Source organism: Telopea speciosissima, chromosome 9 (genome assembly GCF_018873765.1).
Source record: "Telopea speciosissima isolate NSW1024214 ecotype Mountain lineage chromosome 9, Tspe_v1, whole genome shotgun sequence".
Classification (NCBI taxonomy): Eukaryota; Viridiplantae; Streptophyta; class Magnoliopsida; order Proteales; family Proteaceae; genus Telopea; species Telopea speciosissima.
In genome coordinates, this window is record NC_057924.1 from 60482389 (window position 1) to 60497310 (window position 14922).

General features: G+C 40.9%; 1 protein-coding gene across 1 annotated transcript in view; it reads left to right on the forward strand.

Moving 5' to 3' along the window:
- Window positions 1–14922, forward strand: part of LOC122641009 (protein ANTI-SILENCING 1) — a 76942-nt gene that overhangs the window by 46326 nt on the left and 15694 nt on the right. Inside the window, exon 7 of the mRNA XM_043834321.1 lies at window positions 8034–8126. Within this exon, the coding sequence (XP_043690256.1) occupies window positions 8034–8126 (93 nt within the window). The remainder of the gene's footprint in view (window positions 1–8033; window positions 8127–14922) is intronic.

Here is a 14922-nt window from a genome sequence, read left to right on the forward strand (position 1 = left end):
ATGTAAATCACAGGTCCATGTGTAGCCGCAAGAACTAGGCCCCATAACCAGCCCAGTATCGTTGTGGAATTCTAGTGCTGTGGTAGACAGCCTGGTCTGCTGATGTGGTGGGTTTTTGTTGGTTTGATAGAGCATCTCTATCAAACTCATGGATGAGTTTTTTTCAGGTAGAGAAGAATTGATGCAGATAAATCACCTAAAGGGCATTTTATTAAAAATATGCTTTGGGTTGTGAAGTAGATTTATCACCAAATTGGTTTTTCTTTGCTTAGGAATAAGTCTAGGGTTTCTAATGTAATAGGCCACTTTTATGGGCCTAAACTATGTGTAGTTAGGTTGCATACGGGATTAGTTGTTTTAGTTCCATACTTAGTTTAATTTTGGTGTTTTTGTTTGTAAATTGAACCGGTTCAACCAGTGGTTCAATTTAAGTGATTTTAGTAGTTTTTTTTAAGTATTTAAGTTGGGTTTGATTAGGACTCTATTTTGAGTCTATTTCAGTTTCCTAATCAATTTCAGTTACCTAATAGGTTGAGGATTGGGTTAGGCCTTTCCTTTGTAGTGTAGGAGTTTATTTTTGAGTCTTTTATATGAGGTTTTGAGGGGGGCAAACATTGGGCACGAATTCTGATACTAATGAAAGCTTTTGCTGCTCTTCTTCTACATTGAAGATTTTTGTCTTGTGTTTAATCAAGGCTGGTGGGATCGTGGTGTTTGATCCGATTGACACCTTGTAGTGTAAAGCTCAGATGGTTCTGTTGAAGCTCTCCTTCAATTTCAAAATAAGACTCAAGAATTATTCAAGATCCTCTAACCAACTGAGCTACCCTTGCAACTATAGTAAGTTTGATTCATCCTATCAATGCCCGTTCTTCTCTAATCTTCCAAACCACCCCGAACCCTAATTTATCCTACCCATCTCTTGAAACCATCCCATCTCCCAAAATTCTTAACAGGCCATTCTGCTAACAACACCTTCACATAATTTGATTGAGTATCCTCCTACCCAATTGGAATACTCGAACCAATTGTTTTCCCATTACCCCATTCAAACCACAATGTCCCAATTTCTAGAGAGCATCCCATTACCCATATTCTTCACAGACCAATCCAACCATCAGAAACACACCCTACCTGAATCAAATTTCATTCCCTACCCTAGGAATAATCGATCCAAACCCTAGCCCCAAATTTCATCAAAAAGCCTATTTTTGATCTAGCCAATTTACCTGTTCATAATGGATCCTGGTTTACTGGCTCCTAGTTGGTCTTATACCCATAGTTATCAAGGCGTTGCCATGGCGTCCAGGCTCCTTGGTTGCCTTGGACGCCTTGGGTGCCATAGCGGGCGCCTTGCCACCATGGCGGTGTCGCCTTGCTTTGTTACCCTCTAAAACGCCATGGTCGCCTTCCCGCCTCGATAACTATGCTTACACCAATCTAGGACTACATTGTTTCTTCTCCTTCGGAAGTTACTTCTATTCTTGGTTCCTCTCTTCACCTGAACAAGTAAATAACTTCTAAGAAAAACTACAGACGCATGGAGATCAAAACCCTAGAATAAAACATGCTACTAGAAAGAATTGATCTATCAACAAATGTACCACCGATTCGCAGAAACGACAAGTAATTTAAAATTCCACAAAATCAAATAAAAACAATTTTGATACTGATCTTGTCTATTCAAAGGAAAACAATAAAAGAGGAAGATAAGTTGAAGGTCTCAAAGCATAGTGGTCTATGAATGCCATTTTAGAGGAGTGTTGAAAGGTTTCTGCAGGAGCTGAAAGGGACCGAATTAACGGAATTAATGTAATTATCGGAGAAAGGAAGACCGAACATGGTTAGATAGAGAGAAAACGGAGTGCTCTGCTTGTTACAGCCACAGATATGGGAGGGGAGAGAGCGAGAAGGGGGTGAAAGAAAAGGAGATTAAAATATGTCTTGCAAGTGAGAGATTACTCACTGTAAAGTGTAAACTTGTCTGGGAATCGATGTTACCAAAGGAGAGAATTTTAAACTTAAGAAAAAACTTGACTCACCCTGAGCAGGTTTGACTCGCCCAAATCACCAGGTTTTGAGGAGGATGAGTCTCGTCAAAAATCCTGGTTTTCCAACAATGCTTTTCATTCTATTTTTGGTTGAATTGGTAGTGGTTTGAGTTGTATTATGATTAGGATGGTTATATTTGTAGGGACTAGGGGGAGACGGAATTTGAGCATTCTATATAAACACATGCACCCTGCCCTTTGGCTATACGTGATTGAATAAAGATCTTGAATTTAGTTAAGTGGTATTTGATGCTTATGTTCCATTTGTGACTGAGGTATCTTCTTGTTCTTTAATGGCGGTTAAGTGGTTTTTGCTGCTTATGTTCCATTTGTGACTGGGGTGTCTTCTTGTTCTTTCTTAATGGATGATTCGTATCCATTTCTAGATTCTCTAGATCTCTTTCTTCTGTTCAAGTCTCTGTTATTCTGCTTCTAGTTCTTCTTTCATCACTTCTTTAATACCCTATTTTCTATTCGCTGTTCCTGCTACTGATATGGACATATCATCTTTTCCAGTTTTAATCTTGTTGGAATAAGTAGTTGTAGGGACAGAAGGGTCTTTGTGTTATGATTAGTTGTTTGCCTTTTATTATGTCGTTTTTGTAATAAGGGCATACTTCCTCTTTAACTTTATGATAAATATATTGGAGCAGACCTGCGGCAGTTTTTCTATTCTGTCTGCAGGTCCTCTCCTCTTTTGGGGCTTGTGTTTCTCCCTTATTCTTTTCCTTCATTCTCTGATCTGGTTCACTAAGTTCTGGTTTACTAACATGGTATATCAGATTAAAGCCCCCCCTCCATGATCTTCTTCTGATTTCTCTATATCGTTTTTAGCCTGTGGTGTGCAGCCACCTACAACTGCTTTTACTATGGTGTAAATCCACTGCTATAGAAGAATTAATGGAGTGATTTCTACTACTATCTACCTGATTTGATGATTGATTAGATTTCTGCTTTATCTACTCTTGAAGGCTGCTCCATTCGATGTCAGGACAAAACCCTGACAATTATCGATTTGTCTCTGGGAAGGCTGTTGTTGAAGTTCTGCGGTTCAGGGCTGCTTCTACATGTTATTTATTGCTTCTGGAAGTTGTTGCAACCTGGTTTGATTGATGGGGCTGCTTATTTGAAGGTCTACCTCTCCTTCCCCGAAACCCTGAGATCGACTCTATTTTTTTTTTTTTCCCCTCTTGGCTGTCTTCATTGAGTGTGGTATTGCTGCTGTTCTTTGCTTCCCTTATTCCTGCCGATCAGTTATTTTCTTATTGGTTGCTGTTGCTATCTGTCCCCTACTGCTGAATCGACTATCATTGTTTGCTTATCCTTATTGGTTCCTAAAAAGTACATATCATGGCTGATTCGAAGACACCCCATGACAATGTTAATGTTCAGATTACCTCCATTAAATTAAATTGGAATTCCAACTACTTATTGTTGGCACAAGCTGTCCGGGTGTACATTATAGCTAAGGACAAGCTTAGCTACATTACCTCTGCTCCTCCAGAACCTGACTCTAAGGAGTACAGCACATGGAATAAGGAGAATGCATTTATTTTAATTTGGTTATGGAACAACATGGAGTCGGATATCGCTGCGAATGTTATGTTTCATACCACGGCAAAGGGAGTTTGGGACGACCTCAAGGAGACATACTCTCAAGAGAAGAGTATGACACGTCTCTTCGACTTTTATGAGAAATTGTTTCAGTTTCAGCAGGGAGACAAGTCTCTCCAAGACTATTACAGTTCTTTCAATGGCATGGTTGAAGAGTTAAATGTCTTCCAACCTCTTACTACTGACATTGACAAGTTGAAGGCCCAAAGGAATGAGTTTTTTGTCTCTTAAGTTTTTGGCTGGCTTAAGTCCTAGTCTCAAGGCTGTTAAAGGACATCTGTTGGCTGGTGAATCTGTCCCTACTTTGAATGACACCTTTTCTAGGCTGCAGTGTATTGTCTCTCCTAGCTCCAAGCCTGAAACAAACCCGAAGGAAAATTATGCTTTCACTACTACTAGAGGCTATGGTAGAGGCCCTGGTTCAGGGGGAGGACGTGGCTTTGATGGTCGCAATTTTGGTGGACAGCATATTGATAAAGCAGCCTGATTGTGCTCTTATTGTGGGAAGACTAGTCACACTGTTGTACATGTTGGTCCAAGCATGGGAAACTCGAATGGGCTTAAAACTTGGCCAATCATGCAGCTTCTGAAGATGGTACTGATTTTGTTACGCCTAGTGATACTAAGGCCGGTTCTACTTTGGGAGATTCGTCTACCAACATCCGTGATGGGATGCAACAACTCATATGTCGCATCAAGAGTCTGGAATCATCCACTTCCACTTCTGGGGCATCCACCACTGCTGCCACTCTCGCTCAAGCAGGTACACCTGTTGCTCTCTTTTCCACTACTTCCTTACCCTAGATTATTGATTCGGGGGCTTCCGCTCACATGACTGGTAAGTCATCTGTTTTTAGTACTATTACTCAGTTCTCACACCCGTCCTGTTATTATGGCCAATGGTTCCTCTACTCCTGTTACAGGACATGGTACTGTTTCTCTTAATTCTAACCTTTCCCTTTCTTTTGTCTTACATGTTCCCCAATTTCCTTTAAGTCTTCTTCAGTTAGTCAACTTACTAAAAGTCTGAATTGTTCAGTAACCTTTTATCCTTCTCACTGTGTTTTTTATGATCTTCACACGAGGAAGATGATTGGTGGAGGGTGTGAGAAAGATGGACTATATTATCTGAATGGTGCTGCCCCGTCTACTTCAGCTACAGCTACTTTTGTTGGTGGAGAGTCTCCGTTTCAATGGCATTGTAGACTAGGCCATTTATCTTTGCCTAGGTTAAAAGTTGTTTTTCCTCAGTTTAAGTCTTTAAATAAATTAGAGTGTGAGGGCTGCGAGTTGGGAAAGCATCATCGTGCTACTTTTCTTTCTCGTCCTATGCCCCGTAGTGATTCTTTATTTTCCTTGGTGCATTCAGATGTGTGGGGTCCTTGTTGTGCAAGCAATAGACATGGTTTTCGGTATTTTGTCACTTTTGTGGATGATTATTCCCGAACTACTTGGCTGCACCTCTTAAAGGATAGATCAGAATTTTTATCTGTGTTTCAATTTTTTTGCAATGAAATAAAGACTCAGTTTAATGCCTCTATTAAAATTTTTCGGTCTGATAACGCTTTAGAGTTTGTTCAAACTGAGATCTCGTCTTTTTGTGTTGCTAACGGAATGATTCATCAAACTAGTTGTTCCTATACCGCTCAACAGAATGGGGTAGCGGAACGAAAGAGTAGGCACTTACTTGAAGTTGCCAGGGCTCTCATGTTGCATATGCAGGTGCCCAAACATTTTTCGTGTGATGTAGTTCGTACTGCATGTTTTTTTATTAACCGAATGCCATCCTCTGTTCTTGGTGACAAGTCACCATTTTCTATTTTATTTCCCGATGTTTCGATCTTTAGTTTGCCTGCTTGAGTCTTTGGTTGTGTTTGCTTTGTGCATAATCTCCGTCTCCATGGTGATAAGTTGGACCCTCGGTCAACCAAATGTATCTTTTTGGGTTACTCTAGGACCCAGAAGGGTCGTAGGTGCTATGAACCCCGTATTAGAAGGCAATTTGTGTGTATGGATGTCACCATTTTCGAAGGTACATCTTATTTTTCTGCTCAGCCCACCGTGTCCAGTGATCCATTAGCTGTGTCTGATCCTCCTCCCAGCCCTGCCATCATTCCTTTGTCTACTTCTCCACTGTAGGTGTATCGGTGCAAGAGGCATTTTGAGCAGCTCCATACAGATCAGCCTGGCCCTTTTGCATCGCTTCCTGTACCTTCCTTGACCTCTGGTGGAGATCCAGTCTTACCTGTTCTTCCTGACTTACTAGCTAATCCGGATCCTGATGACTTACCCATTGCCACTCAGAAAGGTAAATGTTCATGTTCTCAGAAATCCTTGGTTACCTATTCTATTGGCAAGTTTGTCTCTTTAACCCATCTTTTAGCTTGTCCTCATAGTCTTACTATCTCTTTGTTGTCTTATACTGTTCCTAAGACTCACACCTGAGGCTCTTAAAAACCTTGCTTAGAAAACCGCCATGGATATGGAGATGGATGCTTTACTGACTCGACATACATGGGAGTTGGTAGATTTACCTCTTGGTAAAGAACTGGTTAAGTGTCGTTGGGTGTACACTATTAAGTATCATTCTGAAGGGTCTGTTGAGTGGCTCAAAGCCCGCCTGGTTGCTAAGGGGTACACCCAGACTTATGGTGTCGATTATTTTGAGACGTTCTCTACTGTGGCTAGACTAAATTCTGTTCGACTCATTATTTCTTTGGCTGAGAACTTTGATTGGTCCTTATACCAATTGGACATTAAAAATGCCTTTCTTTATGGTGACCTGCTTGAAGAGGTCTATATGGAGCAACCTCCGGGGTATGTTGCTCAGGGGTAGAATAGTAGGCGTGTGTGTAGGCTGCACAAGGCCATTTATGGGCTAAAACAGTCTTCTCGTGCTTGGTTTGAGAAGTTTAGTTCTGTTGTGACTGGTTTTGGTTTACTCGGTGCTTCTCAGACCATTCTGTGTTTGTTCGCCGTCAAGGAGAGAGATTGGTGGTTCTTGTGGTTTATGTTGATGACATTATCGTGTCAGGAAATGATGAGATTGGGATCAAGGAGGTGAAGAGTTATTTACAGCAGCATTTTCAAACAAAAGATTTGGGGGCCAACTTCACTACTTTCTTGGGATTGAGGTTATTCGAAGTAAAAAGGGAATCAGCCAGTCTCAAAGAAAGTATGTGTTAGACCTCTTGATCGAAACTGGTATGCTTGCTGCCAAACTAGTAGATGTTCCGATGGATCCTAGTCACAAGTTTGGCTCTAATGATGGTGAGGGTCTTTAGGATATTGTACCTTTGTTGGAGGAAATTTGGTTACGTGGCGAAGCAAGAAACATACCACGATTGCCAGTTCTAGTGCTGAAGTAGAGTATAGCGCCATGGCTCATACTACTGCAGAGTTGATATGGATTAGATCTCTCCTGCTTGAGATGGGGTTTCCTGTTCCAACCCCTATGAAGATGTTTTGTGACAACCAAGCCGCTATCTATATTGCTAGTAATCCAATATTTCACAAGAGGACCAAGTATATAGAAGTGGATTGTCACTTTTTTTGCAGCGCCGTCTTGAAGAGACTGGTTGAGACACCTTTTGTCTCTTCGTCTGATCAGGTTGCTGATGTGTTCACAAAGTCCTTGTTTGCTCCTAGTTTTAAATCCTGTTGTAACAAGTTGAGCATAGGTGATGTATATGCTCCAGCTTGAGGGGGAGTGTTGGAATAAGTAGTTGTAGGGGCAGAAGGGTCTTTGTGTTATGATTAGTTGTTTGCCTTTTATTATGTCGTTTTGGTAATAAGGGCATACTTGTCCTTTTCCTCTTTAACTTTATGATAAATATATTGGAGCAGACCTGCGGCAGTTTTTCTATTCTGTCCGCAGGTCCTCTCCTCTCTTTTGGGGCTTGTGTTTCTCCCCTCCTCTTCTTCCTCCTCCTTTTCTTCTTCTTTTCCTTCATTCTCTGATCTGGTTCACTAAGTTCTGGTTTACTAACAAATCTTTTTCTATTTATTGGAATATCACATCTTTGATCTTTCTTACCTTGAAGTTACTTTATATTCCAGCTACTGCAATTTCCATTTTGTGTTCTTTTCCATAATCTAATCAGACCTTGATCTGAGTCAATTGGATTAGGAAGCCGGATCTTTCCTTCATTGGGTACATAATTCGCAAACTTATTTGGGTCCCTTGATCCCCGCCTGCATCTCATTTTTCTCCTAGACAAATAACGATAAAACCCTTTCAAGTTTAGATGCTGAAGAAGAATAATGCGATTGTGAATCTTTATTTGGAGAGAATAAACAGAAATTTAAAATGTGAGCATTGTATGCTTTCTCTATTGAGAATGTAACATTCTTCTTTTTCTATTTCAGCCATGGGAGGAAAGAATGCAGACTGCACATGAGCAAGGAACTCTTGTCCTCCTTTCAAATCTGTATCCAGGATACGCTTCAGCCGATGTAGAGGTAATAGTTGTACACCAGAGTTACTGTTTGAGATTGGTGGCATAGAAAGATATTTTTGATTGTGTGGCAATTATACTATCTGCATTTTATATATGCTATTAAATGGATTTCAATACTTCTGAAAGAATTCCTGAACTGCTCACTTAATTCCTTCAAACTAGTGACCAGTCCATCAAGAAGGATCCAGTAACTGCTGATGGCCTAGGGAGGTTTGGAGGTGTCCCATCAAAGATTCCTATGCTGTTTTTTGTTCCTCTATGCACCGAAAGGCAGAATTTTCCATTAAATTTTGCATCTTGGACTGAGATTTTGACAGGCAACATGAGGGTAACTGAAGAGGGACTTCATTGTACAACAAGTTGTTGCTATATCCTTGATGTTTCATAGTGGATGAAGAAATATTATGGTTGGCTGTATGGTATATTGGCAACTTAATGCAGTTACAGTGCAACAACAGGTCCTATTTTGATAGTATTTGGTTGTGGGATTTTGTTTTAAATATTTTCATTTATACAACAACATCTCAGCCTTATCCCAAGTAAATGGGATCGGCTACATGGATCCTTACTCTCCAATCAGCTCTATTCAATGTCATACTTGATACAAGACCTAATATATGCATGTCTTTTCTCACCCCTTCTCCTAAAGTCATTTTAGGTCTGCTTCTGGCTCTTTTAGTTCCTTCAATCTGAATCAAATCACTCCTCCGTACTAAAGCATTCAAAGATCTTCGTTGAGCTTGGCCATGCCACCTTAAACGACTTTCTCGTAGTTTATCATATAATGGAGCTACTCCCAAACCAGCTCTATAGATTATTCCTTACTTTATCCTTCATAGTTTTGTCACTCATCCATCTCAACATCCTCATCTCCGCTACACTAAGTTTATCTATATGATGCTTCTTAACCCAACATTTTGCACCATACATCATAGCGGTCATATGACTGTCCTATAAAATTTTCCTTTTAAGTTTTGAAGGAATACACTGATCTCACCACAAACCGGATGCACCTCTCCACCTCATTTATCCTATTTTATTTCTCTGCGAAACATAATCCTCTATATCACCTTCTTTATTTATGTTTGAGCCCAAATACCTAAAATAATCACTGTGCGAAAACTCCCTCTCATAAATTTTCACCAATTCATTTTCCACCCAAGTGTAACTAAAGGTACACACCATGTACTCCATCTTCATTCTACATATCCTAAAACCTTTTGATTCCAAGATTGATCTCTGTAACTCCAACTTGGCGTTAATCCCTTCTTTTGTCTCATCCTCCAAAACAAAATCCATTAGTGAAAAGCATACACCAAGGAACCTCATTTTTAATGTCTTTGGTTAAATCATCCATGATAAGTGCAAATAAATATGGACATCAAGCTGATTCTTGATGTAATCCAATTGTAATTGGGAATTTACTACCTTGACCCCCCCACCCCCACAATAGTTACCACGCCATTGTACCCTATCTTTTATTATGTCCACATATTTACTTGAAACACTTCTCTTCTCTAGTAATTCCAAATTAACTCTTTAAGAACTCTATCATACTCTTTTTCTGGGTCAATTAAGACCATATGGAGATTCTTCATGCAATCTGTAAATCTTTCCATGAGCCTCCTAAGCAAGTAAATAGCTTCTGTCGTGGATCTTCCTGGCATAAACCAAATTGGTTCTCCGTAATAGTAGTTTCTTGTCACAGGCGAGTTTCAATAACTCTCTCCCATTATTTCATAATATGAGTCATCAGTTTTATGCCTCTATAGTTATTGCAACTCTGAATATCCCCTTTATTTTTGTAATTCAGGACTGCAATACTTCTCCAATCGTCTGCCATTTTCTTTGAGCTCATAATCTTATTAAACAACTTGATTAGCCAAGTTAAACTACAAATTCCTAAGTTTTTCCACACTTCTATTGGGACCTCGTCTGTGCCTGGTGCCTTGCCTACTTTCATCCTTCTTAAGGTTTCTTTCACTTTAGACACCTTAATTTTGCGTATCTATCTACAATGTGGTATCTTGTTGAGTAATGCAGTTTTTCAGGCTCTATTACTCGAAATGTCTTCATTTAGTAGAATATAGAAATAATCTTCTATCTCTGATTAATGTCCCCATCCCTTATTAGTGCTTTACCATCTTCACTTTTAATACATCTAATATGCTCGAAATCTCTACTCTTCCTTTCCCTCATTTTAGGTATCTTCTTGTTAACAACCCTATGAACTGAATGCTTGAATGATCTAAATCGATCATCCAGCCCCTTATTTATAATAATCTCAAAGTACAATCAAAGTATGAATCCCCCCCAATCCTATTCCTATTAGGAATTCCCACTACAACTAGGAATCCCAAATAGAGATCGGGTAGAAGGGAAAAAACAGAAAAGAAGAAAAAACTAAAACATAAAATAACTTAAAACAATAAAGACTAAATTACCCCTATTGGGTAAAGTAGCCCATCTCAGTACTCCCCCTCAAGTTGGAGCAAAGATGTCGATCATGCCCAACTTGACTAGATTGGGATGAAACAATTTCCCAGACAATCCCTTGGTGAAGATATCAGCAAGTTGATCAGCAGATGTCACAAAGGGAATACAAATCAGCCCATCTTCTAACTTTTCTTTGATGAAATGCCTATCCACTTCAACATGCTTGGTACGATCATGCTGTATTGGGTTGTGTGCTATGCTGATCGTTGCCTTATTGTCGCAGTACAACATCATAGGAAGACAAATAGGAACACCAAGATCTTGTAGCAAACCTTTAAGCCAGAGTTACTCACAAATACCTTGTGCCATAGCCCGAAACTCAACTTCAGCACTAGAACGAGCAACTACATTTTGCTTCTTGCTACGCCATGTAACAAGATTTCCACCTACAAAGGAGCAATACCCAGAAATAGACTTGCGATCTGCAGAACCAGCCCAATTAGCATCAGTGTATGCTTCTATCCGTAGGTGACCATGTGCAGACAGAAGAATTCCTTTTCCAGGAGCAGACTTCAAATAGTGCAAGATACAACCTCCGTATGAGAAGAGTAGGGATCATGCATAAACTGGCTCATAGTACTCACGGCGACAGCAATGTCAAGACGAGTGTGTGAGAGATAAATCAGCTTTACTACAAGCCTTTGGTACCGGCCTTTATCAACAGGCTCACCCTCTTTTTCCTTGAGTCGAACAGTAGGGTCCATAGGAGTATCTGAAGGATGACAGCCTAACGACCCGGTTTCAGCCAATAAGTCTAGGACATACTTCCTTTGGGAGAGAAAAATGCCTTTAACAGATCTGGCCACTTCAATCCCAAGAAAGTACTGTAGTTTCCCTAGATCTTCAATCTCAAATTCCTGTCCAAGGAAGGTCTTCAACCGTCTGATCTCATCACCATCATTGCCAGTAACCACTATGTCATCAACGTAGACTATAAGAACAGTGAGTTTTTCACCAACCCTCTTTATAAAGAGTGTGTGATCAGCATTATTCTGCTTATAGCCCACAGAAATCATGGCCTTGTGGAACCGGCCAAACCATGCCCGGGGTGATTGCTTCAGCTCATATAGTGCACGCCTTGGCCTACACACTTTTCCTTGGTTTTTGTCACAAGAGAACCCTGGTGGAATGTCCATGTACACCTCCTCATCCAGTGTTCTATTTAGGAAGGCATTTTTTACATCTAGTTGCTGCAAATCCCATCCAAAGTTGACTGCACAAGATAATAACACATGAACAGTATTTAACTTTGCAACGGGTGCAAAAGTTTCTTGGTAATCAATGCCGTATGTCTGAGTGAACCCCTTGGCCACGAGTCGTGCCTTATACTTATCCACAGTGCCATCCACCTTCTATTTTACCACAAACACCCATTTACATCCAACGGTTTTCTTCCCAGGTGGAAAAACCACAAGCTCCCATGTGTTATTTTTCTTCAAGGCTTCCATTTCTTCCATCATAGCTGTTTTCCACTTTCCATCTGATAGAGCTTCCTGCCAATTGTTAGGAATACGAACAGAAGAAAGAGAGGAAACAAACGCACGAAAGGATGGGGAAAGGGAGTCATAAGAAACAACATGAGATATAGGATGCTGAGTGCATGTCCTGACACCTTTGCGAAGAGCAATAGGTAATTCAGGCGAAGGAACAGTACCAGATGGAGAGGCAGGTCCTGGATCCGGATTTGGCAATTGGATGGGTACTGGACCAATAGTTGATTGAACCTGTTTATGTTTCCTTGCATAGGTCTTCGCAGTACTGTCATCAATCCTCCGCTGAAATTCACTAATAGTCCTCTGGATAGGAGTCTGGACCGGGGTAGATTGCTCCCCCTGTATAGGAACCTCTCCCCCTGAGTCCAGGGGCAGGCCGAACTGGTTCAGACTCGTGGTAAGCAGACTATAGTGGAAGTGGAGAGTCAATAGTCAGCACTTCTTCATTAACACTCCCCCCCTGAAGAGGTGGGGACACATAATATGGAACACTTTCATGAAAGACAACATCCATGCTGACAAATGTCCGGCGGGATGGAGGGTAATAATATTTGTACCCTTTTTGTGTAGCAGAGTAACCCAAGAAAATGTAGCGGAGACTACGGGGTTCAAGTTTACCAGGGGACCTTGTATCCCTGGCATAACAAACGCAGCCAAATACCCTAGGTAGGACTATAAAGGAAGAAGAGCCAAGTAATAGCTCAATAGGGGCCTTAGAATTAAGAACCTGACTGGGCAGCCTATTAATTAAATAGGCTGCAGTAAGGACAGCATCCCCCCTATAAAGGGAAGGGACATTGTGAGCAATTAGAAGAGCTCTAGCCACCTCCAAGAGGTGGCGGTTTTTTCTCTCAGCCACACCATTTTGGGCTGGAGTGTCGACACAGCTGGTCTGATTGAGGATTCCATGGGTAGCATGGTATTTTTGGAACTGACCTTCCATATACTCTGTCCCATTGTCACTCCTCAAAATTTGAAGAGTGGCATTAAATTGGGTCTTAACCAACTGATGAAAGTGCTGAAAACATGAAAAAATTTCATTTTTTGTGTGCATAAGGAAGACCCAAGTGAACCTAGAATAGCAGTCAATAAAAGTGACATACCACCGATGTCCAGAAAGGGAAGCTTTCCTACTAGGACCCCATACATCAATATGAACAACATGAAATAAGGAAGAGGATCTTTTATTAGAAATAGGGTAATTTGAGGGTGTCTGTTTAGCCAAGACACAAGGCTCACAAAAAAAGTCTTCCTTAGTACAGACTTTAACTAATGCTGGAAATAAAGTTGATAAAGTACCTAAAGGGGGATGGCCTAGCCTAGAGTGCCATTTGTGTAATTCAGAAGAGAAAGATGCAGAAGGTAAAGCCTGGGTAGGTGTAGGATCTCCATTAAGCAGGTACAATCCTCCATGCATTTTACCCGATCCAATCGTCTTCCCCGAGTCCAGTTCTTGAAAAACACAGTGAGTGGGAAAAAAAGTTACTTTACAATTCAGGAATTTGGTGATACTGCTAATGGAAAGGAGGTTAGTTGTAAATTTCGGAATATGCAACATAGATGACAGTGTAAGGGAAGGAGAACAACCAATGGATCCTTTCCCTGAGATAGAGGAGAGGGACCCATTAGCAACTTTGACTTTATCCTTACTAGAAGCAGGAGAATATGTATTAAAAAGGCTGGAAGAACCTGTTGTGATCAGTAGCCTCGGAGTCTATGATCCATGGAGTGAAAACTACTGATGCACAATGACCAGCAAAGGAAATACCTGTATGGGCAGAACCTGAATTGGCAGCAGACGTAGTAGAGGCAGCGGATGTGTTCAACATACGACGTAGAGCCTGGAGTTCTTCCTGGGAGAAACCGATGTCAGCAGTGGGAGTTGGAGCTACACTTTCAGTGTGATTGGCTTTGTTTTTATACTTGGCACGACCACATTTGGCCTCAAAATCAGCAGGCTTCCCATGTAGGTTTCAACACTGAGCCTTAGTGTGATATGGTTTGTGACAATGCTCACACTTCACAGGCTCTTTGGTAGTAGTAGTAGCAACAACACTGTCAGAAGAAGTAACAGGAGTGGAGCCAGCAGTCTGTAAGGCTGATCTCTCAACTTTGGGAGTAATCATCATGGCAGCCCTTCGTGTCTCTTCACTGTGAACATAAGAAAAAGTCTCCTCTAAAGTGGGAAAAGGAACCCTACCAAGGACTTGCACCCAAATAAGGTCATAATCATCATTGAGGCCAGCCAGGAAATCATAGACCCGAAACTGATCAACATAAGAATGATAAGCGGTAATGTCAGCAGTAGTAGTTGGTTGAAACCGAGCATAATGATCCAATTGCTGCCATAAACACTTGAGGGCAGCATAGTATTTAGTGACAGACATCTCCTTCTGAGTAGTATTTTGGAGTGTCTTCCTGATTTCATAAACCTGAACACCACTTCCTGATCGACCATAAGTTCCCTTGACAGCAGTCCATATATGAGTAGCAGTGTCAAGGAGGAGATATTGACTGGAAAGATCAGTGGTTATAGAATTCAGAACAAATGACATCAACATAGCATCATTGGAAGCCCATTTAGTACGGGCAGCACCATCTTCAGTAGGTTGTTTGGTGGTGCCAGTAAGATGGCCAGTAAGTCCCCTACTAGCCACGGTCAAGGATAATGATCTGGCCCAAATTAAGTAATTCGTACCATCAAGTTTAGTGGCAACAACATAGGGAAGAAAGTCATTTCTAGTATGACCATCTCCTCCAGAAGTAGCAGTAGTCATCTCTGAGTCCCCCATAATTCAGCTAAGCAGA